At 59.6% G+C, this 22,962-nt stretch overlaps 3 protein-coding genes across 4 annotated transcripts; 1 reads left to right on the top strand and 2 right to left on the bottom strand.

The window, feature by feature from the left end:
* Positions 1-2,445: 2,445 nt before the first annotated feature.
* On the bottom strand, positions 2,446-11,660 carry ACD (ACD shelterin complex subunit and telomerase recruitment factor; the record flags this gene model as incomplete). The annotated part of the gene is made up of 14 exons (XM_082005841.1): positions 2,446-2,509; positions 2,617-2,693; positions 3,041-3,765; positions 4,015-4,113; positions 4,779-4,859; positions 5,014-5,101; positions 5,295-5,458; positions 5,820-5,854; positions 6,413-6,457; positions 6,663-6,742; positions 7,258-7,348; positions 7,876-8,000; positions 10,639-10,768; positions 11,584-11,660. 14 exons carry the CDS (start codon positions 11,658-11,660, stop codon positions 2,446-2,448), a joined length of 1,881 nt encoding a protein of 626 aa, XP_081861967.1.
* A 2,113-nt stretch (positions 11,661-13,773) lies between these two features.
* LOC309409649 (C-signal-like) lies at positions 13,774-15,907 on the top strand (the record flags this gene model as incomplete). Of its 2 annotated transcripts, none has more annotated exons than XM_082005844.1 (6): positions 13,774-13,976; positions 14,330-14,381; positions 14,648-14,835; positions 15,112-15,270; positions 15,396-15,515; positions 15,794-15,907. In XM_082005844.1, the coding sequence occupies exons 1-6, from the start codon at positions 13,830-13,832 to the stop codon at positions 15,905-15,907; spliced, it is 780 nt and encodes a 259-aa protein (XP_081861970.1). In that variant the 5' UTR covers positions 13,774-13,829. The 2 variants fall into 2 exon arrangements, with proteins under 2 accessions (XP_081861970.1, XP_081861969.1); XM_082005843.1 differs by having other exon boundaries at positions 15,396-15,521.
* A 707-nt stretch (positions 15,908-16,614) lies between these two features.
* Positions 16,615-22,698, bottom strand: LOC309409651 (C-signal-like; the record flags this gene model as incomplete). Its single annotated transcript, XM_082005846.1, has 6 exons — positions 22,430-22,698; positions 21,892-21,943; positions 18,030-18,217; positions 17,468-17,626; positions 17,056-17,166; positions 16,615-16,728 (listed from the first exon to the last, which is right to left on the bottom strand). Exons 1-6 carry the CDS (start codon positions 22,673-22,675, stop codon positions 16,615-16,617), a joined length of 870 nt encoding a protein of 289 aa, XP_081861972.1. The 5' UTR covers positions 22,676-22,698.
* Between the last annotated feature and the right edge of the window lie 264 nt (positions 22,699-22,962).

The raw sequence follows: 22,962 nt of genomic DNA, 5'->3' as shown, positions 1-22,962 counted from the left end.
TCACACCAGTCCCCGGGGCAGAGGGCTCTGTCCTCTCCGCAGTGCTGCATGGGGACCGGAGCAGGTCCCACCCGTGGGAGGGTGCCCGCACCCATGGCGCCCAACACTGCCGCTGGCAGACGGAAACCCAGCCCTGGGGTGGCTGCAGGCTGGGTCCCGGCGCCAAGCTCCATCCCCTGGGGCCATGCCGCGCTGTCCTGCCTTCCGCAGGATGCGCCCTTCCGCAGCCCGGCTGCCTCGCTGCTGGAACGGGGGGCGGCTGCCGGCCGAGCCGCAGGGCACCAGCTCCGACCAGCCCCGGCCTTCCTTTGTCCTGGCCGAGCCCAGCGGGCTGCCGGAAGCCGGAGGCCGGGAGGGCTGGAGCAGCAGCTTGCCGCGGCCAGGGAGGACCACGCCAGTGGCAGCGCCGCGGAGGGTCAGCCACGGCGGGGAGGTGGGTGCCGGCAGCCCCCTGCCCGACACCGAAGGTAGGGATGCGCGAGCTGCCGACGGGGTCCTGGCGTCCTGCCGCTGGGCCTGTTCCTGGAGCCCCTCGGGAGCAGAGGGCAGCAGGGACCCCAGCACCCAGCGCTGGGGGCTGCCGGGCGGCCGGTGAGCTGCAGGCTCTCCCCGCCGCCGACAGAAGCTCCCCGCTGCTTTTCCAGACAACCGGCTGACGCCGTGGCTGGCAGCGCCTCGGGGGACTGGCCGTCGAGCTGTGTCCGTCCACGAGGAGCAGCTCAGGGAGCCCGAGTGCCCGGCGGAGCTGGGAAGTAAGTGGGGGCTGGAGCAGGACCCCCGCGCCCCGCGTGCCGGAGGAGGCGGGCGATGGCACGGTGGCACCCCACGTGCCTGGTTGGTGGTGCCGGGGTGACACATAATGGCATCGCCACAGCGGGAAGGTGCTGGGAAGGGGGACTTGGCATTGGGATCGGCTCCGGCGCCAGCCAGCGGGAGCCAGGCAGCTGCGCCCCACCGTAACAGGGGGGTGGGTTGTGTTTCCTCCCCTCAGCGGGCACCGTCCCCCTGCGCCTGCGGCGGTCGCCCGTGTTCAAGCGGAGGACCAAGCACGACTCCCTCCCGGAGCCAGAGGCTGAGCCCGGACCGTCCTGGGATGCCACAGGTGAGATGCGATGCTCCCTGGCTAAAGCGGGCGTCGGGGGATCGAGGGTCCCCCCCGCGCTCATGCCGGCATCCCCGACTTCTCTAGGTGCCACGCCGCCAGGCTGGCCCTGCGCCGGCCTGGAGGAGCCGCGGGCTGGAGCAGGCACCGAGAGCGAGTGGCCACAAGCCCCGGCACAAACTGTTGGCAACGCACAAGACTCAGCAGCCGTAGACCAAAGACGCCCGGCGCCAGGCCGGGGGGAGCCAGCCCCAGGACAGTGAAGCCCCCGCATGCCGCTGCACTGTCCCCGACAAAACCCTGCGATAGAGCGCGTGGTGCCCGGGCGATTGGCCAGCTGGAGCGCGGGTCTGCTCCGTGCCGCGCCACAGCCACAGCGCCGGGCTTACGACGGCATCGCCCGTCTTCCGCTGTGGGGAGGGCCAGGCCGCCAGCGTTGCCCGGGAGGGCTGGGACGCCCGGGGACCCATGCCGGAGCCCTCGGGATGCGCTGGGAGCTGGTGATTTTAGGCAGCGGATTTTGGGCTGGCAGAGCAGGCAGCAGCGGTGCTGGCGACCAGCCAATTTTTTAGCAAGCGTCACCAGGGCCCTTTCGCCTCTCCAGCTCCTCGCCCCGTGGGGTACCGCTCTCTCCAGCTCCCCCCCGAACCCCGCAAGCCGCAGGTTTCCACCGGCGGGACCACAGCCCATCGCGTTTCTGCCGTCCCCGCAGCTCTCCCAACGGCACCAGCGTTACCCCGACACCCAAGCGGCTTTCTCCCGCATCAACCTCCGCTCCGGACCAAACGCATTCCTTACACAGATGTTTACGACAAAGCAGCAACATGCTTCCTCCCCCCCTTTTTTTTTTTTAATACAAGAGCTGTGTATTTAAAAAATATACAATTTTTATTTTTAATTTCTACAGCATAACCCTGCGGGATATTTTTTGTAACAAACAGTGCAGGACCCTACCTAAACCAATCAATAAAACATCCAAACTCCTGCGCCGCCTTCGGAGCGGGGATGAGGTTGTGGGGCCTCCACCATTGCTGCCCCTCGTCCTACAGTGGCACCGGGTCACCTCCTGTCCCTGCTCACCGGGCCAGGGCAGGATGGAGAGGTGGGAGAGGGATGCCGGCTCACGCACAGGCGTCCCTGAACGGATGCTTTTCCCTTGCCATCTCAGCGCTGAGGGTGCTGGCCTCGAGCAGGTCATGTCCCCAGGGTCTCTGCAGCCAGGCCAACCCACTCAGCGGTCCCCCTGGGGGCAGGGGTCCTGGTGTGTGTCCCCCCCCATCCCTCCCCAGGCAGCCCTTAAGTGTTTTGGCTGAACCAGCGAAGAAAGGAAGGACGGGCTGGGCTCAGGAGTCCACCTCCCGGTCGGCGAGTATCCAGCACGCCCACTTCAGCATCGCCTTCGAGATCCTGCGAAACCAGACCAGGGGAGCCGGGGGCAGGGGGGTAAGGCAGAGCTTGGGGGTCAGCCATGGGGGGAACACGGGACAGCCGTACGAGGCCATTGCTGCGCTGACCTGACAGATCTTATCCGCTCGCAGAGCTCCGGGCTCGGTGCCTCGTATCTGTACTGGACTGGCTTCTCCTTCACGTACTGCAGAAGCGAAGGGCAGGATGAGGCTGGTCTGCCCCACCGCGCAGCCCGAGACCCCAATATGCCTAGGGAATACCCTCGGATCGCTCCCTCAATCGTTTCCTGCTCTTCCAATCTTATTTTACCCTTGCTCCAGCAAGCGTTGGTTCCCACCCAGCTCGGGTTCAACCACAGCTTCAACCCAGTGCCCCAGATCCTCCTACGGAGGGTTGGGGCCACCATCTACATCAACACCTGCTTTCAGGTGAAGAAAGGCCTTGGGGATGGACACCAGGGGTGGGGGGGCCACAGAGAAGCTTCCCCAGGGACCACCCCCCAGGGGACCCCACCAGTTGCTTCATCTTTACCGGCTGCAGAGCTCTGCGCTGCTCCGGCCTGGAGCTGGGGCCGCTTGCTGGGGATGCTTGCTCTTCCTCCTCCTCCTCCTCCTCTGAGAATTCCTTTCTGTGCCGCAGCCCCGTCTCCTCTTTTCTGCTCTTCTTCGCACCCCGTGTGCTCACGAGCTCCAGGGTCCTGCCCCTGTCTCTCCCCCTGCCCCAGGGGGCACCTTGGGGATGCTGCTGCCACTGCCCACCCAGGCCCGGCAGCGCCTGGCCATCTCCTGCCAGCAGCTTCCTCTTGGCAGCCGCAGCATCTCCTCCCTGGGTCCTGGCACGAGCCGGACCGTGCTTCAACGTATCTGGAGGAAAAGCTGTGCCACTGGAGTCCGCCTGCTCCCGGTGAGGCATCGCTTCGGGCAGGGAGTGCAAGCGGCAGCTGGGCAAGATGGGAAAAGCCGGAGAAAGAGACGGCAGGTTGGCCTGAGAGCCCCCAGATACCTGCGGACTTTGAGCAGGGCAAGGGGCATCGCAGGCTGCCTCCGCAGCTGATGTTGCCTGGGTGCTGCCGGTCTCCACCAGACTGGTATTGCCGTAGGAGCGGAGCAGGGAGGGAGAGGAGGTTTGCACCGGTTCTCCCTGTGGCAAGCCCTCGGGAGAGTCCTGGCTGCACGGTTCCAGCAAGTCGGGGGTGTTGCTGTCAGCAGCCACATCTTCTTGGGTCTTCGGTGAAAGGTCATGTTGAAAGGTCTTCTCTGGGTAAGAGAAAATGCAGGGTCAAGTGGCTGGTGGTGGGACCAGCCCCAGCACAGCAGGCTGCGCAGGAGAGCGTCGGAGCTGGAACGATGTGGGTACGGGGCAACGGGAACACTACAGCGCAATTTTTTGGCCAGGGGAAAGCAAGCCAGCATCCAGGATGAGCTACATGGGCACCCAGTGAAGAGGAAGAGGGGTTGTCTCCTGCCAGCAAGGCAGGCTGGACGCCCTGGGGCATCAGGACTCACCATCCGAAGAGTTCAGGGTCAAAGATATTGGGGGAAGCCTGTTCCAGGGGTTGTCCAGGGACCCCCCTGAGCTCTCCGACAAGGCTGTTGACTCGGAAGCTGCAATGATCAAGTGCGGGGGGGTGATTTTGGTAAAGCAAACAGCTGCCCGCTCCCAACCCTGCAGCGGCTACAAAGAACCATGCATGGGGTCTCAGAGGGAGACGGCACTCGAGGGGAGCTCTGAGAGCCCCTTCCAACCAAAACCGGGGTGGACTCCAGCCAGATCCCTTCCACAACCTCAGCCAGCCCCTGCAGCAGGCAGCGAAGAGGCAGATGCTGCTCAGAGAGCAGGCAGGTGGGGAGGAAGACCTTCTCCAACAGCCGGCACTGCCCAGGGCAGCAGCTCCTTTCATCTCCACTACGTGGTGCTCCTGCAGGTACTTCTGCAGCAAAACTTGGCGACGCCATGCCCGGTGGGGTGACGCAAAGCCCGTCCCAGTGCCAAACGGCAGCCAGCCGAGAGCCCACAGGTGGGTGACTCGGGCTCTGCGATGGCATCAAAGGGACAAAATCATTCGAACAAAGCAAAGCTGCTCAGCTTCGGGAGGCTGCTGGAATGGGACCATTCCCTGCCTGCTCAAGGCAGAGCTGGGAATCTTGGTCTCCCGAAGACCTGGCCATGCCAGTATCTCCTCAGCTCAATCCAAGGAGAAGATGGACTGAGCCAGCTTCAGAGGAAACTACTAAGAGGCTGGATGGGATCTGGAGGTGCCACTACTCACGGCTGGCTTGGGATGCAATACTCAGGTCACATAGTGCAATCCTCTCCTCCCCGCTCTTCCCAGGAGCTGCTTCACTCGTGTCTGCAATGAAAGGGGCACTGCTGGTGGCATCCCAGCACAGTGCACAGCCAGAGCGAAGGAATGCTCCTCCCTGCCCCAGGGAGACGCTTATTTCGTGTGCCTGGGCACTGAACCGCCTGCCTGCCTACCCCGCAGACGAAGCCACCGCACTGACCTGCCTTGGAAGCATCACAAGCGACTGCCTCCTCCTCAGGAGGGATCACCAGGGTGTTGGCCAGGACCATGAAGACGTCCTCACCCCGCTGAAATGAGACACATTACGTGGTTTTCGCTGGGCAGCCCCACTCAAGCTGCGGGAGCCCACCCATAGCTGGTAGTTGAACACCACCTCTTTCCCCAGCCACCCTCCAGCTCTGCCCACCACTCTTCCCCGTCCTTCTCTCACCCCTCCAGAGCAGGGTCCCCACCATGAGCTGTCTCAGCAGCCAGACTGACCTCTTTCTTGCGCTCTGCCTCCCACTGGGTGACAGGAACCTCGTCCTTCACCGTCGCCGGGGTCTCCCTGGGCACCCATAAATCCAAGCATTCCTCAGCATTTTCCTTCAAAACCTCAAGCTGGTTCTGTCCTATGGCATCGATCAGCTGAGAGATGGATGGCTCTGGAGCGAGAACACGCGAGTGTTAGTGGAGAAGACACCTTAATTCAGGCAAGCATCACTTGCAAATGCTTTTACTCTGCTGCATGACTGTGGAAACACATAAAACTGCATTTCCTTTGCTTCTCGGAACTATTTTTCCTTTCTCCTCTGCAGTTCATTCAGCAGCAGCGTGAGCACGGGCGTGCAATGGCCCACGCTGCTATAGCTGTCAGCACCGTCTTGTCCTGCTTTGGACTTAGCAACGTTGCTTTCTGAGACCGGGTCATGTTTGCACTATCTCTGCCTAACACGGACCAAGCTGAGAAGAGCCAGGAGCCCCACCAAGCAGCCAGAGCATCATGTACCCCCCCCAACCCTTTACCTGAGCTGGGAGCGTTCTTCAGAGCAAGACTCCTCCTGCAATGACCAAGGAGAAGACAAAACCCGGTTAGGGCTGGGGCACACACTGGCCAGCAGCCCTTGCAGCTCTTGGTCGCAGACTGAGCACCCTGGCTTGCGAGAAGCAGCTTGTGGAAGCAGTGGATTCCCCACGGGTGCCAGATCCAGCTGCTGCTCAGTATCCCAGGAATATCCATCAGAGAGCCCTGTTCCTGGAGATGGAGCCATGGAGACCCCTGAGGATCTCCACGGTTGGGGCTCCAAGCATGAAGAGTAAGCTGTGCGGGGCTTCACTCACCCAACCAACTGCCCACCGCTGGAAGAAGCAAATTCTCACGGGATGGTTCCTCCCAGCTCAGAGAAGGAGGCTGAAGACCCCTCTGTGGGACCAGGATCTCATTTTCCATGGTCAACCCCGCCCTGTCACATCCTGGGGCAGGGAGTCCCTCAGGTTAGCCAGGAGCTGCCGTAACGTGTGCCTGGCCTTGCCAGCCTGCTCTAGCCCCACTCAGAGTCTGCATGCTCTTGTCATGGCATCTAGACACGCTCCCCAGCGATGGCCAGCCCTGTACTTACAGCCAGAGCTCCTTTATCTTCTGCAGCACCGAGGGCTCCTGGTTCCTGCAGCAAGAGGGAAGCCAGTTACCGATTCCCTCCCAATCCCCACCTTCCTTCAACGCTTGCGACGGATAGAGGTCCTCTTCCCAAGAGCTGAAAGTCCCCACCACAACCAGCTTGCACCAGGACTCCCGGGGTCAGTGCCACACCGGGGAGATGAGGAAGCTCCCCCAAGAGCAGAGCCCCCCGCCTGCCCCGCAGGCCATACCCATCAGATGACTCCAGCCTCTGCCTCTCCATGGGCAGCACGATGAACCGCTGGGCCGTGAGGTAAAACTCGCAGTCCTCCTGCAGGGAAAACGGAGCCTATGAGACACCTCTGCGGTCCCACCTCTGCTCCCACCTCCCCCGGGGCCAGCAAGCACCCACCCCAGCTCTGCCACCAGCCCCTTCAGCGAGGGATTTGTACCCCTCTGCATCAGCTGATGGCTCTTCAAAGAGCCACAGGCCAGGCTGGGCCAGCCCAGGCCAGCCCGAGGCCACAGGGACACTCCTGAAGCCCTGAAAGGGGACAGCAGGCAGCGGTCCCTCAGGTCTCCTGCAGCTGCACGACAGCAAGAGGTAACAGCCGGGTGGCCCTGGGGGAGATGCACATCTCCATGGAGGGCTCACGTCATCCCCAGCACCCAGGCCAAGCCTTCGTCACTGCCACAGACCCTCCCAGGAGCTGCACATGGAAGGAGAGAGCAGAAAGGCCACCCCTCCCCTGCCTCTAGCTCCTGGGAGCAGCTCAAAGCAGGTAAGCGTGCAGGAAGCAAGGCAAGGTCAAGGAACGAGTCGCTTCCACTCATCAGAGCACTTACCAGCCTGGCTTCCTCCCGGAAACACACCGTGTACTTCTGCAAGACGATAATTCTGCAAATAAGGCTGGAAAGCCTGAGCTGCATGTGGGTGCTAGAAAAAGAGCAGAGCAGGAACATCTTGGAGAGATGAAGAACGGAGCTGGACCACCCAGGCACGTGGTGGGGCTCCCCAAACAGCCACGCCAACCACACTGGGGCATGCTGGCATGCCTCTCAGCTCCTGGTTCCTGCAACTTATTCCTGCTGCTTATCCTTGGCTCTGCTACCAGCACCCCACCAGTCTAGGGCTGTCCACATGGGGAAACCGAGGAAAGGAGCAGCCCAGGCTACCATGGTTAATGCTCCGGCTCCTTTCACAAAGGCCACGGGCTCTTTCATCCTTTGTAATCACGTCTACACAGCATCACAGCTTCTGCCATCGATCCCTGCCCATCCCAGCCAGCCGAAACCGGAGCACCAGTGTTCCGGCTTTCTTCTCTCAGCAGCTCTTTTCACACAGACCTCCCACCCTGTGATTGCTTTAGCTTAACACAACCTGCAACAAGACCAGGCAGGAGCCCCACTAGCAGCTGTGGAGAACCGCTGTCCCAGCCACAGCTGAGTCACGGGGGAACCCACTTTTCCTCCGCCTGCAGAGCTTCGGATGTAATGACCACGCGGATGTAGTAGGACCCATCTGAGACCTGTAGGACGGCATCTTGGAGGACCCCAGGTTCACCTGGAGCAGTTGAGTCACTCAAAACCTACCAAGAGATTGGGAAAGGGGAAAAAAGAAATCTCACTTAGACTTCCATGTGATCAAGGACAGGACACCATGCCTGGCCGAGAGCCTGGACTCTTAGGAGAGAAGGTCACCATTCACCATCAAGCTTATCCCAAGGCCGAGGGGTCCGGTACGTGCCCGTGTCTCCCGCCTGGACCGAGCAAGCTCCACGCCAAGACAGAATAAAGAGACGTGCCACATTGTGCGAGACAGCAACCGAAGGTAAGGCAGAAGAGGAGCCGCAACCAAGCATTTTTTTACCCAAACCAGCAGCAGGAATCCAGGCAAAAGGGGTGTGGGCAGGCTTGGGACATGTGCTCCTCTGCAAAGCAGAGGGAGACAGAGAGCAGCAGGATCATTACAGCCGTTCCCTTCTTCTGAATGAAGTTCCTGGTGCAGCCACCCCCAGCCTGTACTCAGCCATGTCCATGCTGGGTCAAGACAACCGCCCAGGGAAGCATTAAACTGTTCTTCCAAGTCTCATACCTGCCTGCTCTGTGGGCTGGGAGCTGTGGATCAGCCCTGGGCTTCCCGTCACGTACGCCGTTCACCTGACTGGTGATGTTGGGACACGATGCACAAAGAGGGGACGTGAAATTGTACGTCCCACCGTGCACAAAAGCCACCTGCATCTGACAAGGGGTGTACCCAGGCGCTTTAATAGGTGCCCACCACCCTACAACGGGACCTTCTGGCGACAACAGCCTGCCAAACCTACTGCATAAACTTCTTGTACAAGGCAACGAGGCTTGCTGCTGGGTTTAAGGATGCCCGTGCCACCCAGGATCCTGCTCAGCCACCCAAGCGGTCCCCGCTGGCTGTGTCCCCTCGCCCTGGTGAGAGAAGCCCAGCGTGCAGGTGGCCAGTCCCACCACGTGCTCACTCACTCTGGGCAACGCTTGATTCCCAGCGGAGGCAGAGTGGCTTAGCACACGCTGCAAGAGAGTGCCAGCAGCAGGCAGGGCTGCTCACAGGACTGGGTAAAAAACAAGATAAAAATGAGGGTAGATTTTGAAGTTACAGATCTGAAACAGAGAGAGAAGGCGGCAGGTGTAGCTGGAGCCCAGAGCAAGCAGGAGAAATGTTCTGCTGCTCAAGTTACGCTCCCAACCTTTGTTCACTGCGGAGGACCGTAGGTTGGAGTGTGGTCACACCAAGAATTCTCCCTATTAATCTGTTGAGCCCCAGGGGAGATCCACTCACTCACTGCTGGGTCTTCACCAGGACTGGCACAAAAGATCTCCTGCTTGGCAGCGGGGACTGGGCCATGAAGTAGGGAAACAGTGATTTCACCACCTCCATGTCTTCAGATGGGATGGGGAACATGACTAGAGGGTCTTCTCCCTCTCACTGTCATTTTTTTTTTCCCCCCCATCTCATCTCTCCTGCCATTTAAATCACAACATCCACCTTTCTCCTTCCTTTTCCTGGTAGTGAAGAGACAGCTGACTTGACTCAGATATCTCATCCACAAAAGACATTAGGAGATTGCTAACAATGATGTTGTCCATGGTGGAATGCTGCTACAAGCACCCAAAGGCTACGAGAGAACAGCAGACCAGAGCACTGGAGCTGGGTCTCTCCAGCATCGAGGTCATGACCACAACCCGTCGCAAGGCAGGAACCGCACGCCCTGCCCATGAGGGTCTCACGTCTGCTTGTGCACCCGGTTGTCTCACAGCACCTTCATCCCATCCCTCCAAGTCCACAGTTAATGATCAGCAGCACCGATTCCGCTCGGTTGTTTTCCTCCTGTTTCCTTCCCACTGCCTGTCAGGCCTCAAACAGGCAAGAGTCCCCTGACTAAAGCTGTCTCCTGCCATGTAGGATAGATCAAACGCCAAAGACTTCGCCAGTGCTGCACAAAAAGCTCTCCAGGAACTATGCAGGAGCAGGTTTTGTGCCTCAGAGCCCCATGCCCTGAATCACCCACAAGAGGCTGTCCCAGAAGAGCCAGCATCCATGGGAGGACAAGCTCATGGTCCCACAAGAGCCAGCATCCATGGGAGGACAAGCTCGTGGTCCCACAAGAGCCAGCATCCATGGGAGGACAAGCTCGTGGTCCCACAAGAGCCAGCATCCATGGGAGGACAAGTTCGTGGTCCCACAAGAGCCAGCATCCATGGGAGGACAAGCTCATGGTCCCGGAAGAGCCAGCATCCGTGGGAGGACAAGCTCAAGGTCCCACCAAGGCTCACTACCAGACAGGATGAGGCTCCACACACCTCAGCAGGTCCTGCTTCTGCCTCATGCTACCCACTGTCAGGACCACCCATCAACTGGCATGGTACAAGGAAGGACGGGATGCAAAGAGGAGGAGGAGGAGGAAGGCAAGGCAGCCTGTGAGTGCAAGGCTAAGAGAGGATAAAGATGACCTTGGAAACCACAAGCTCTTTGGATGAGAGCAGGGCACACATACCAGAGGCGCAAAAGTCAGCAAAAGCCACCAGAAATGGGCAAAGCAAAGCTCCTCCACCTCAAAACCCCAATAATCAGGGGCTTTGAGGAGGAACGGTCGCCCACCCACCGCCACTGAACTGGGAACCGCTGAGCACTTCCAGGAATCCCAATTTCAAACGCTGTTGGTGCACCGTAGGACAGTCCCTCGTGGTACCTACCCGCAGGACCTGCCCGGCCAGGAGATTCTCATTGGCATCCAGCTGCTCGTAATTCACCAAGAGGTTGGCAATCCAAGGCTGCAAGACGTAGACTTTAGGAGAAGACATGTTTTTGTTCTCATACACAAACCTACGGGAGAAGAAAGGAGGCACCAAATCAGAAGAGCGGGATGCTGCGAAGTTCCGGCATCCCAGGAACGGTTTTACACCCCAAACACAACCACGAGCCCAGGGGCTGGCTCAAACCCAGCCCAAATCCTCTCGCTTCTCCACAAGGACACTCATCCCAAGGGAGCCGTGCCGAGGAATATGCGCCGCTGGGGGCACGCAGATCCTGCAGCATGCCGCTCGTGCCGCCCAGGTGGGACATCAGCAGGCTCCAGAGCGGCGTGCGGGTCAGGTCAGGCCTTTTTGCAAGTCTCCCACCCAGTTCAGGACAATTTTTTTTCCCCAGCTCTTCCCATATTGGTTATTATCCCCCAATAATTATTTTCCCGTGCCCAGGACTTAACCATCGCTCTCTTAACTGCAAAAAGGGGGAAGGGGTCTCTCTTTGCTGGATAAGGGCTGGCTGCAGGCAGGGGATGGGGACAGACAGGGTTTGGGGACAAGCAGAGGATGGGGACGGACAAGGGTTGGGATCAGGCAGGGGATGGGGACAGGCAGGGAATGGGGGGAGGATGGGCAGGGTTTGGGGACAGGCAGGGAATGGGGGGGGGATAGGCAGGGTTTGGGGACAGGCAGGGAATGGGGGGGGACAAGGCAGGGTTTGGGGACCGGCAGGGGCTGGGGGGGGGATAGGCAGGGTTTCGGGACAGGCAGGGAATGGGGGGGGACAGGCAGGGTTTGGGGACCGGCAGGGGCTGGGGGGGGGATAGGCAGGGTTTGGGGACAGGCAGGGAATGGGGGGGGACAGGCAGGGCCGCCGCCGCCCCCCCGCCTCACCTGGGCCCCATCTCCCGCCGGCCCCGCTGCTCCCCCGCTCCTGCCCCGCCGGGACAAGCGGCCGCCGCCGCCGCCATGGCCGCGGGCAGCGAGGCGAGACGGGGCCGCGACCCCGGAAGAGGAAACGGGGACGGGAATCCGGGGCGGAACCCCCCGGTCCCGGCCCCGAGGGCCCCGAGAGGGCCGCGGCCCCATCGTTTGACTTTTCTACGTTCACGCGTGACGACAAACCGTCACCGACACGCTACCTCGTTTTCACGTTATTTCCGTGGGTTTTCGCCCCCCGGAGCTCGAAGCAGCCCCAGGTTCTCCCCAGAAGCATCCCGCACCGCGCCTCCTCTTGAGGCCGCAGAGCGGCTTTACCTGCTGGGATCCGGCGAGCGGGAAGCGTTCCGGAACGTCCCGAGAGGAAAGGGCGGCTCGGTCCGGCCGGCCTCTTTCGCCACGGCTGCATCTCGGGCGAAGGGCCGCGAGAACGATGAGTGCTACGCGGAAGAGCGGACAGCAAGGGTTTGGTATTTAGAGAAAAAAGGGAATTTATTGGGATCCTTGCGTGAGGTGGCGCGCGCGTGGATTGGGTCTCTTCAACAGGGCGGTTCACAGAATCGTTAAGGTTGGAAAAGACCTTTAAGATCATCAAGGCCAACCGTCAACACCCCCATGCCCACTAAACTGTGTCCCCAAGTGCCACGTCCACACGTGAACCATCCAGTGATGGTGACTCCACCACCTCCCTGGGCAGCCTGTTCCAATGCTTGACCACTCTCTCAGTAAAGAAATTTTTCCTAATAGCCAATCTAAACCTCCCCTGGCACAACTTGAGGCCATTTCCTCTCGTTCTATCGCTGGTTACTTGGGAGAAGAGACCAACACCCACCTCACCACAACCCCCTTTCAGGCAGCTGTAGAGAGCGATAAGGTCTCCCCTCAGCCTCCTCTTCCCCAGACCGAACACCCCCAGTTCCCTCAGCCGCTCCTCATAAGACTTGTGCTCCAGACCCCTCACCAGCTTCGTTGCCCTTCTCTGGACACGCTCCAGCACCTCAACGTCCTTCTTGTCGTAAGGGGCCCAACACTGAATGCCGTATTCGAGGTGCTGTTGGTTACTGTCAAGTTGCAAACGTCCTTGTAGCAGCATCGCTAGCTGGAGCAGGTGGTACTCCCCAAGCTTAGGCCCACCCAGCCCTGCACGATCACCTGCCTGATCTGTCATTAATTACCTTCAACTACCTACAAAATGTCTCCTATCTACCTTATACATACCTTCTGCTATTACGACTTGTCTAGTGCGCGGTTTGGTCGGCGCTGCAGCGGGAACCACCTGGGGAAGCCATGGGACGCCCAGGTTGTCCCTGCAGGGTGTTCCTCCGCACATGGAGACGCGCGAGTGGTGCTTCTCCATTGACTTTAGGCACAGCAGGAGCTCCAGGCCTGTCCCGAAGCTGCTGCATCCGCCAGTCAGAGGTTTTCTTTGGAAGGCAGCTGGGACTTCAGACCGTCAGAGCCTTGCCGCTGCAGGAACAAGCTGGGGAGTACCTGGACCACCCTGGGACTGGATGTCCATCGTGTGCTAGGTGTGCGCCTGGGCACAGCCCCGATTCCCGGCCATGCCGCAGTTATACCTGGAGAGGCAAAACTGAATTTTATCCTTCTATCACCCTTAAATACTGTAGCTGTTGTTAGAGCAGACCCTCAGGAAGAGGTTGCTCTGGAGGGTTTCCAAGCAATCCTAGGTTTTCCAGTCTGTTGTGGTGGCCAAGGGACACTCGCCTGTCCCGACTGCTCCATCCCTGACCTTGGCTTTGGTGATGCACAAATTAAGGCCAACAAACTGCCCTGTGCAGGGTCGGCGAGTCCGACCTTGCCTGCCTGAGCCTGGTGTCCCACAAGGGAGGGTGGCGGTGGGAGGGGACATCTTGGTGCAGGAACAGGGGTAACGCTGTCCCCGGAAAACCAAGTGGCTCCGGTTTGGTGGAGCATGGAAGGTACAAAGAGCAGCTTTCCAGACATCCAGCCCAGGGCATTCCCTGCCTGGGCAGGACACTTGGCTTCCCTTGCGTCATTCCTCGGCCGCCAGGAATGGTGGATCACGGGTATGGACCACAGCCAAGAGACTGGGGTGCAGGCAGAGAATTTCCTGGGGCCACAGGCTGATGCAAGCCCTCGCGGGAAAATGCGAGATAACCGAGTAGCAAAAGGCACCTGCAGAGTCAGGGTGACAGCAGCGCAGCAACAGACGGAGCAGCATGGCTGAGCTTCGGCTCTGCTCCCTCTTGGTGACTGGGGCCAACCGGGGAATCGGCCTGGGGCTCGTCCGGCGGTTCCTGGGGATGCCAAACCCACCCGAGTGGGTCTTTGCGGCTTGTCGGGACCCCAAGGGATGGCGAGCGCGGGTGAGGCTGGGCTGGGACGCAGTGAGTTGTGCTGGGGGACGGGAGCACTCGGTGCCAGGGCAACGGGTCGGAGCAGGGAGGGAGTTCGCAAAGGGCCAGAGCTGCAGCCGGCACCCGCGGCACAGGGTCGGGACGGCTGTGGGACCAGCTGCGCGTGGGATGTGCGGAGGGGATAGCGGCACGTGGCGTGCGCAGGAGGCACGGAGCCCCGTCCCACGGGAGCAGGGCAGCCGGAGCAGGGTGCTGGGCGTGCAGGGACGGAGCCGGAGTGACGTGGGCTCTGCCTGGGAAAGGCTGAGCCTCTGCGCAGCCCCTCCTGCCTCTCCATGCTCACGCAGTCCCCTGTCTTGCAGGAGTTACAGAATTTGGCCTCCAGGCACCCCAACCTGGTCATCATCCCGCTCGGTAGGTGCCCCGAAGTGGGGGTCCCTCGCCTCGGTTCTCCTGGCGTGTGCCCGGGCGCCGCGTGCGCCCTGGGAGCCCCGCGCCGGGAGGGAGCTGTGCCGACAGGCCGGTGCTTGCGGGGACAGCGGGCGCTGCCAATCCCTCCTGCCCACGGCCAGCCCCGAGAGCACGTCCCTGGGGGGGATACAGGTGTCCCCCATCCCCTGGCACCGTGCGGGGTGTGAGCCGCCACGGGGACGCTGACCTCCCCTGCGCCGGCCCCGCAGAAGTCACCGACCCCGCCAGCATTGAGGCGGCTGCAGCCAGAGTCGGGGAGCAGCTGGGGGGCTCGGGGCTGAACCTGCTCATCAACAACGCCGGAATCGCCACCTTGAACTCGCTCGATAGCGAGACGCTGGAGGACATGACCTGCGTTTACACCACCAACACGATTGGGCCCCTGCTGCTGGGCCAGGTGAGACCCTCACCCGAGCTGGGCTGTCCCAGGGGGCACGAAGGGCCGGTGGGAGAGGGTCCTGCCTCCACTCCGGTGCCGACGGGCTCTTGCCCGGTAAGAAGCTCATAGAGCCGTGGGCTGGAGCTCAGGAGCCGGAGCCTGGCGGGCTGGGGCAGTGGGAAGAGGAGGGAGGATGCTCCAGTGCTGGTGCCGACGTCGCCCACGGTGGAAGAACCCGGTCCTCTTCCCCGAGCCACCTCCCCATGCGCCCCTGCCTCCTCTTGCTCCTCGCAGGCGTTCCTGCCCTTGCTGAAAAAGGCTGCCCAGGGGAGCCCGGGCTCAGCGCTGAGCTGCAGCAAGGCAGCCATCGTCAACGTGTCCAGCCACGGGGGCTCCATCGCTTCTCCCGCTGGCTGGGATCTGATGCAAGCCGTCTCGTACCGCTGCAGCAAGGTACAGCCGTGCCGCGCTGGGGGCAGATGCGCTTCCCCTGCCCTGTCCCCGCCGCGGGCTCTGCACGCGTCCTCTTGCAGCCACCCTTCCCCTCCCACCGCCACCCCTGCCCCGTCTCCTCGCAGGCTGCGCTGAACATGCTGACCAAGTGCCAGTCCCTGGGGTACCGGGAGCACGGCGTCCTCTGCGTTGCTGTCCACCCTGGCTGGGTGCAAACCGACATGGGGGGCTGCCTCGGACAGACGGTAGGAGTTTCACCACGGCGGGTCCATCAGAGCCCCCGTCCCAATTTTCCACGGGAGGGAGTCGCTGCCCCGAGCCCCCGACCACGACCTCCCTGCCAGCCCCATAGCTCTCTCTGCCCTGGTGCCCCCCTCCCCTCGGCTGCTCGCTCGGCCCCTCTGCCCGGGGCTGGCGGCTTTCCCCTTGCCCTCCAGCGGCTCCATCCCCTGGCTCCGGCTGCTCCAGAGCAGCCCTTAGCCAAGCCTCAGGCACAGGCTGCCTCTCCCCCTCTGCCCCGCAGCCCCCCGTGACGGTGGACGCCAGCGTGCGAGGGATGCTGAAGGCGCTCGCCTCCCTCTCCGAGAAGGACACCGGCACCTTCCTGGACTGGGAAGGGAAGGTCGTGCCCTGGTGAGACACCGGCCTGGCCTCCTGGCAGCGGGGCCCTGCGCCGCTGCTCCCACTTGCCCCACGTCCTCAATAAATCCCTGCCCGAGAGCCACTGGCTCCGCTCTGCGGCCCCACTCCTTATCTTGGGGTGTGGCGGTGCCCACAGCCGCCTGCCTGACCCATGGCTGTCCCCACAAGTGACAGCCTGTGGGTCCCACGGCACCGTGACCGGCCTCTGGAGACGTCCCCTCTAGGAGGCACCGGAGCCAAGGGCCAGAGCTCCTTTCCCAGGAGGGGACAGATCTCCAGAGCATCCGCAGGGCTGGCTTTCCCCCTGCCCAGCTGCGGGGCACCCCCAGGGCTGTGCTCAGCCTGGGGTGCCCAAGGGATTGGGGGTCGCAGGGACCAGCTGCCCTCTCCCTTCAGTCGGGGGACGCTCAGTCTCAGGCAGGACAGACGGACGCACAGCGTGTGGGCAGCACATGGGGAGCGGGTGCCAGGCTCGGCCCAGGCGGTTTGAGGCTGCATTTACAGAGACGGGGTACAGAGGGGCTGCAGGGCCGTGCGTGGGGTGGGGAAGGGGAGAGAAGGTGCGTCCTGTGCCCTTCCCCTCTCCCTGGCACCCCGGGGTGGGCTGAGGGTGAGCAGGGTGACCACGAGTTAGGGTGATCCGGCGAGCGGGAAGCTGCGGCATGGGCAAGAGGTGCCGTCGTCTGTCTGTCCATCCGTCTGTCACCAGGGCAGGTTGTTCCCTTCCCAGTCAAGGAAGGCGCCGGAGGCGTCCTGCGAGAGGCCGGCCAGCACGGTCAGGATGCCGCGCACGCTGTGGTCCACCGTCAGTGGTGCCTGCAGAAGAGGACGAGGCGCAGTGTTGCTGCCATGGGCCGCAACCGGAGGGTGCACGGCCTGGGGAGCACCACCCAGGGTGCTCATGGGGGCATTTTTCCTTCTTGCCACCCCTCTGCTCTTCGTGCTGGGTCAAGGGGGACAGGGCTGGCTATCCCGTGCACTTGGCAAGTTGCAGCTTGCTCCCTGCTCCCTGCCTGCTCTGCCCTGGGAGATGGTCGTGGCAGCCCACAGCATCACATGACATGCCCCGTCCCGAGAAGTGGGGCCACACTGAGCAGTGGGTAGCCCTGGTCCTGCTGACCCCTCCCCTGCGCAGCCCAGTACCTTCTCTGTCCCCATGTCGGTCTTCACCCAGCCAGGATGGATGGCCACGCACAAGATGCCCTTGTCCTGGAGCTCTGCAGCCAGGCACCTCGTCACCATGTTCTGGGCAGCCTGGAAGAGGCACCGCCGTGCCAGCACGACTCGGGGCACGGGTGGGCAGGAGGTGGGGGACATTTGCCAGCCAGAAAATGGCTGTGGAGATGGGAAGTGGGACTTTTCCCCGGGGTAAAGCATCGGCACAACCCGCCTGAAAGGCTCAGGCCTGGGTGCTGCTGGTCTCGGTCTCCGTGCTTGCGTCTGGGAGAACCAGGCAGGGAGTGGGTGGCGTGGGGCAGGTGGGTGTCCCCATGGGCTCCCCTCCACTGGCATGGTGCACGGCAGAGCAACCCCAGCACCTCCCCTGGCACCTCACCTTGCTGGCACGGTACGGGTACATGGGGGCCTCCGGTACCCCAAGGCACAGCCCAATAGATCCCAGTTTGGTGGAGACATTGATGACTGCGGCCCTGCTGCAGCTCAGCCCCTCCTTCCCCGCGCCCTTCGCTGCCTTCTCCAGGAGCGGCAGAAATTCCTGACGCAAAGACAATGACACTCTGTTAATACATGACAAACCCCGAGCTTGAGGACCACCCTGGAGGTCTCTGTCCCAGTCCACGGACGAGCAGCTGGACAGATGGGGAGGGACCATGGATGGACCCAAGGATGGACCACACTCTGACCAGGGAAGGACCGAGCTGGCACGGCCAGCCCAGGGCAGGCAGGAGCTCCAGCTGGGGAGCAGCAAAGCATGGGAGATGCTGAGGCTGGGTTGCCTCTCAGCCTCCCTGCTCCCCTGGGTGGGCAGGGGAGACCCATAGTCTTGCCCCGCCATCAGTCTGCCTTGTTCAAGAGAGCAAGAACCCACCCAGCTCAGGGCACCCTTGCCATGGGGAGCATCTCCCCAGGCAGGAGAAACCCAAAAGGTCCACACGTACCTTGGTAACCTGAAGTGGCCCAACCACGTTGGTGGCAAAGACGGAGAGCATCTCCTGTGAATCCAGGGAGTGCAGCGTGGCGTGCGAGCTGACACCGGCGTTGTTGATGAGCAGGTTCAAGCCCTGGTCCTTCAGGTGAGACCCCACGGCCCGCACAGCCCCTCGGATGCTGGGCAAGTTCACTGCGTCTGCCAGGGCAAAAAGCAAAGGAGAGCTCCAGCAGGTCACACAGCAGCCGCCAGAAAACTAGCTGTGGCTGGGATGGCTCTCTCTAAACCAGCACTATCCAAAAACAACAACAAAAAAGGACCAGGTTTAGCAGATCAGGGTGTTAAACACATCAAAACGAGCAGCAGTTTGTCCTCACCTCTCTCTCTCACAGACTTAGCTGAATTAAACCACGATTTGTCTCCTTTTTAGTCATTTAGGAGGCTAAACTTAGCTGTATTTGCTTTCTGTGTTCAAGGAATTTATGATTGCACAAGGGATGCTCGGTTCTTGCACACTGAGGCTCCCAGTTTTATTTCCACTAGAAGCCAAGACAGTCGGATGGGCACATTTTAAGGAGACACAATCTTTGGGGCAACAACCTCACTACGCTCTTCAAGTCCTGCTGTATTGCTCCGCAGCTATAGGGCTTGTTAACACAGCGGGGACACATTCATTTTATTGTTGAATTACATGAAGATGTTTTCTGGTCGATATCCGTTCTGAGCAATCGCCTTTGCCTTTTACTTCCCATAGCTTTGCAGTCTTCATGTGCAAAAATCCTTCCTTTTTTGTTTTCTTTTTCTTTTGTTCAGATTTTTTTTTGCTTCACGTTGTTACCGATGAGGATTTGGAGCTGGCAGATGAGCCAGTGAGTACAAGTAATAAAAGATTTGGGATATAAGCTGCAGTATTTGTTGGTGACTCTGAACCTCCCCATCCTTCGAGATGCTCTGGCCGGGCAGTGGGGTCAACCCCTCTCAAGCATCCAGAAACAACTGACCTCCCTGAAATTGTGCTGCGGTAAGTTTTTCCAGTGCCTTTTTCCTCACTTAAATATTGGTATCTCTCTGCAGATCTGCCATGCTGTAATTGCAGGATTTTGGGGCTAAAGCAATAGAGAGTAGTATTTTTTAAGTTTGCGTTCAGCTTTTGGGTTTGCCTGTTGGGATATGCATCCCCTAACGGGTGTTCGCCCCACCGAAGCGGTCATTATTGATTTAAAAGGGTCATCTAAACACCTTCAGCATCTGAAATGGGCTGATTAGGCCAACTTTAAACTTTATATATCGCCTTTTAATATCCCAAATACACCACCGAGCCCTTAAGAACCGCGAATATTCATGCGTATGGGCATGTTGGAGTGTGCCTTTGCTCCCTGCGTACATTTCTGCACACATTTTTTGCAGGTCCTAATCTGAGGAGCCTGCTGGGTGTTGGGGATGGCAGAGCTAGATTTCTTTTTTGCGACACTTTGGCCCCTGAACTGTGTTTCCGTTCTCATGCTTAGACAAGACTGACTTAGCAAAGGTTTGCAAGGCTGAAGATTCCCTTCTTGGCGTATTTTGTACGCTGTGGAGCAGCACAAAACCCCTTTTTTCCTGGCATTTTTAAGGAGCCCGGTGGCTTTATGGTGGTAAGCAAGTATTTGAAGTACATTGGAGCAGGTCCAGAGGAGGGCACAGAAATGCTCGAGGGATGGAACAGCTCTGCTGGGAGGACAGGCTGCGAGAGTTGGGGTTGTTCAGCCTGGAGAAGAGAAGGCTCTGGGGAGACCTTATTGCAGCTGCCAGGACTGAAAGGGGGCTTAGAAGAAAGATGGGGACAGACTTTTTAACAGGCCATGTGGCGATAGGACAAGGGGTGATGGTTTTAAACTAAAAGAGGGCAGATGCAGACTAGATATAAGGAAGACATTTTTCACACCGAGGGTGGTGAAACCCCGGCCCAGGTTGCCCAGAGAGGTGGTGAATGCCCCATCCCTGGACACATCCCAGGCCAGGCTGGACGGGGCTCTGAGCAACCTGCTCTGGTTGAAGATGTCCCTCCTCATGGCTGGGGGTTGGACTAAACGGCCTTGAAAGGTCCCTTCCAACCCAAACCATTCTATGATTCTGAGTGGCCCAGGACTTGTACCACCTTGCCTTGCCCAGCGTGGGCCTTTGTAGAGGTGTCACAAAAACATTTTGGGGGTTCTCTCATCAAATTATGAGAGAATCTGCTGTGGAGCTGCCATGGATGAGCAGACGGAGCCTTGGGATTTGAGAGAACATGCATGGCCAGCTGCAGGACATATCACAGGGTGCTTTTTAGCGACTTCTTTTTGGACAATGACCAACTGGAGTTCAACGGTCCATCATTCCATGTGTGAGGGATATTTCAGTCACTTTGGTGAATGATTAATTGCTCTCTTTGGACTCGCTGAGTCATTGCTCCAAGGGGCTAGGCATGTGGGACTAGCACGTTTCTAGCGCTAGGCCAGCCACATTTGCTGAAGGAACAAACTCTCCACTCCTTGGAAGAAATAAGAGGATAAAGATGGGAAAGAAAGAAAGAGAATGAAAGGAAGCCAGAGATTTTATGCATTTTGGAGTTAATTTCTAACCTGGCTTTCTGAAAAGTGCATTCCTGTTACTGGTTTGAAGGTAACCTTTCCTTAAGATGGAGAAAGACAGCCTGGAGAAGCTTCTCTTTTTTAAAAATACTTTGTTGCTGTTGGATTTTTCATAGCTTTTTAGCTTATCTGGGGACTTTACTGATGGTCTGGGTTTTGGGGTGTACGTGTTTTAGTAAAGGTTGTTTATTCAGTGGTCAGCCCCTAGAGATGTTGGCCATGCTTTGGTGAGCTAAGTAAGCATGCTCTTCCCATCATGTACTGCCAGTTGGGGCTCACAGGTAATTTTGGGCATGTTATTTTTTATCACAGAGAAGGTGTTCTACTTTAATAATCTATTTAATACTAAGAGAGAGATTGGCTGCCTCTTTTTAGTAAAGCCTGACTTCAGGAATGCTTTGCTAAGAAATGCTAAAAATTTACTTGAAATTTTCAGGTGGATTTAAACAAATAAATAGGTAGGTACAGACTGATACGGTCTTTGCATTAACTTAATTCAGTTTTCTTATTATTGGCTCTAAGGAAATACTCAGAAGTATTTAGAAGCTCTGGCTGCTTCCCACCTTACTTACTACAGCAATGGTCATTCTGGTGCAAACGCTTCCCCAAAATGCTTCTTTTGGGTTTGGATGGGTTTTTTACCCAACTCTTCTTAAAAAACAGAGGCTTAAAAACCAGTCCCAGTCCAGGCTGTGGAATTCCCGAACCAGAGCATGCCTCTGGGCCTGAGCATCAACCTGGGATACCACCACCACTGCCACCACAAGGCCAGATTTCCCATAAGCATCCTTTTAACCTATTTCTTTTCTCCCTTTTTACCAGCAGCAAAGGAAGTGCTGACCACAGCCACTTCTAAACAGACCCCAAACCTTCTTAGGGACCATCTGGTAAGTTTGCTGGCTGTGCCCTGCCTTGCTTAGCTTTGCAAACCTGCATGTCCCAGCCCAAAACTCAGGCACTGTAGCGTCTTTGGGAACAGAGGTCATGCCTTTCTCATGAAACTCGCTTGGACGAGGTGTCTGGACCCACCTCCACCTGCCTCCAAAGCCAGTTCGACCGCTTCCAGCCAGAGGACAGCTCGGCTTGGAGGGGGAAGCCTGCCCAGATGTGTACCAATCCCTCCCCATCTGGCACAGCTGGAGCTGCCTGGCTGCCAGCGTTAAGGCAAGCTGCCCAACAAAGCTTGCCCCCAGTCCCGTCCCCGAAGAAAGCAGAGGGCTAGAAGAAATGTTGGGTGCAAGGAGGAAGATTGCTCCATACCTAGCTGGACCAGTTTGATGCTGGGGTGCTGGGCAGCTAATTCTCGCAGGGTCTGGAAACAAAGTGATGGAGCAAGGGAGGTTAGAAGTCACCAGCGGCATGTCCAGCCCTCCCACCCTTGCTCCCAGGTCACCCCGGTTGGAGCTGGGCCAGGGTGGCTTTGATTTTGCTGGGGAAAGCCTGCAAGGCCGTTCCCATCAGACGGGGTAGGATGACATCCCCATGGCTGGCAGGAGAAGGGTGCTGCTGGGCTCAGGTGCTGCCCCTCGTCCCAGGTGATCCCAGCATGGAGCAGGAGTTGGCCAGCCATCGGCGCAGCCAGAAGCAAGCGCCGAGGACATGGCCACCACGGCTGCCCTTCCAGCCTCATCCCACCTGGCTGGGTCAGGCACAGCCATAACTGCGGGGCTGGGGGGGTTAATGAGACTCTGTCGAAGTGCTCCTGCCCACCCAGCCAGGGCCAGATCCAGCAGCGAGTGGGGACCGCAAATTCCCTTCACCCACCTGGCTCGGGGCCATCCCCTGCGCCCGCACTGACCTTCCCTCTCGGACCCGCGGGGTCGCGGCACGTGGCAAAGATGTGCTGGGGGGGCCGGGGGCTGGCGGCGAGCTGCCTCACGAGCTCCAGCCCGATGCCCCGGTTGGACCCCGTCACCAGGACGCTCTGAGCCAGGACAGCCATCTGCGCGGCCTCCGCGCCGGGCGGTGACACACGGCAGGATTGCCGCCTGCTCGGCGTGAAGAGGAGCCGGGCACGGCCCAGGGTGTGGCTCGGGGCGTCCATGGGGACGGGGATGGTGCCAGCACCAGCCCTGGCCCCTCGCCTGCCCCGGGCAGAGCCAGGGTCCCAGGGTGGACCAAGGGCTCTCCAGGCATATGGGACCATGTGTCTCCTGCGTTACCCAGTTCCCCATGACTCAACTCCTCTAAAGACCCAGCTCCCAGAGTCCCTGTAACTGATGGAAAAGGGTCACCTCCACCATGAGCTTGGAAGAACACTTGGAAAACACCACCAGGAAGCAGAAAACAGGTCCAAATCTGGCTGTGGCCAGAAATCTCCCAGTTTGGGGG

Source organism: Phaethon aethereus (assembly GCF_964289735.1).
Source record: "Phaethon aethereus genome assembly, chromosome: 13".
NCBI classification, from domain to species: Eukaryota; Metazoa; Chordata; class Aves; order Phaethontiformes; family Phaethontidae; genus Phaethon; species Phaethon aethereus.
Note: the sequence above shows the minus strand (reverse complement) of the source record. Positions and strands in the feature narration are given on the sequence as shown.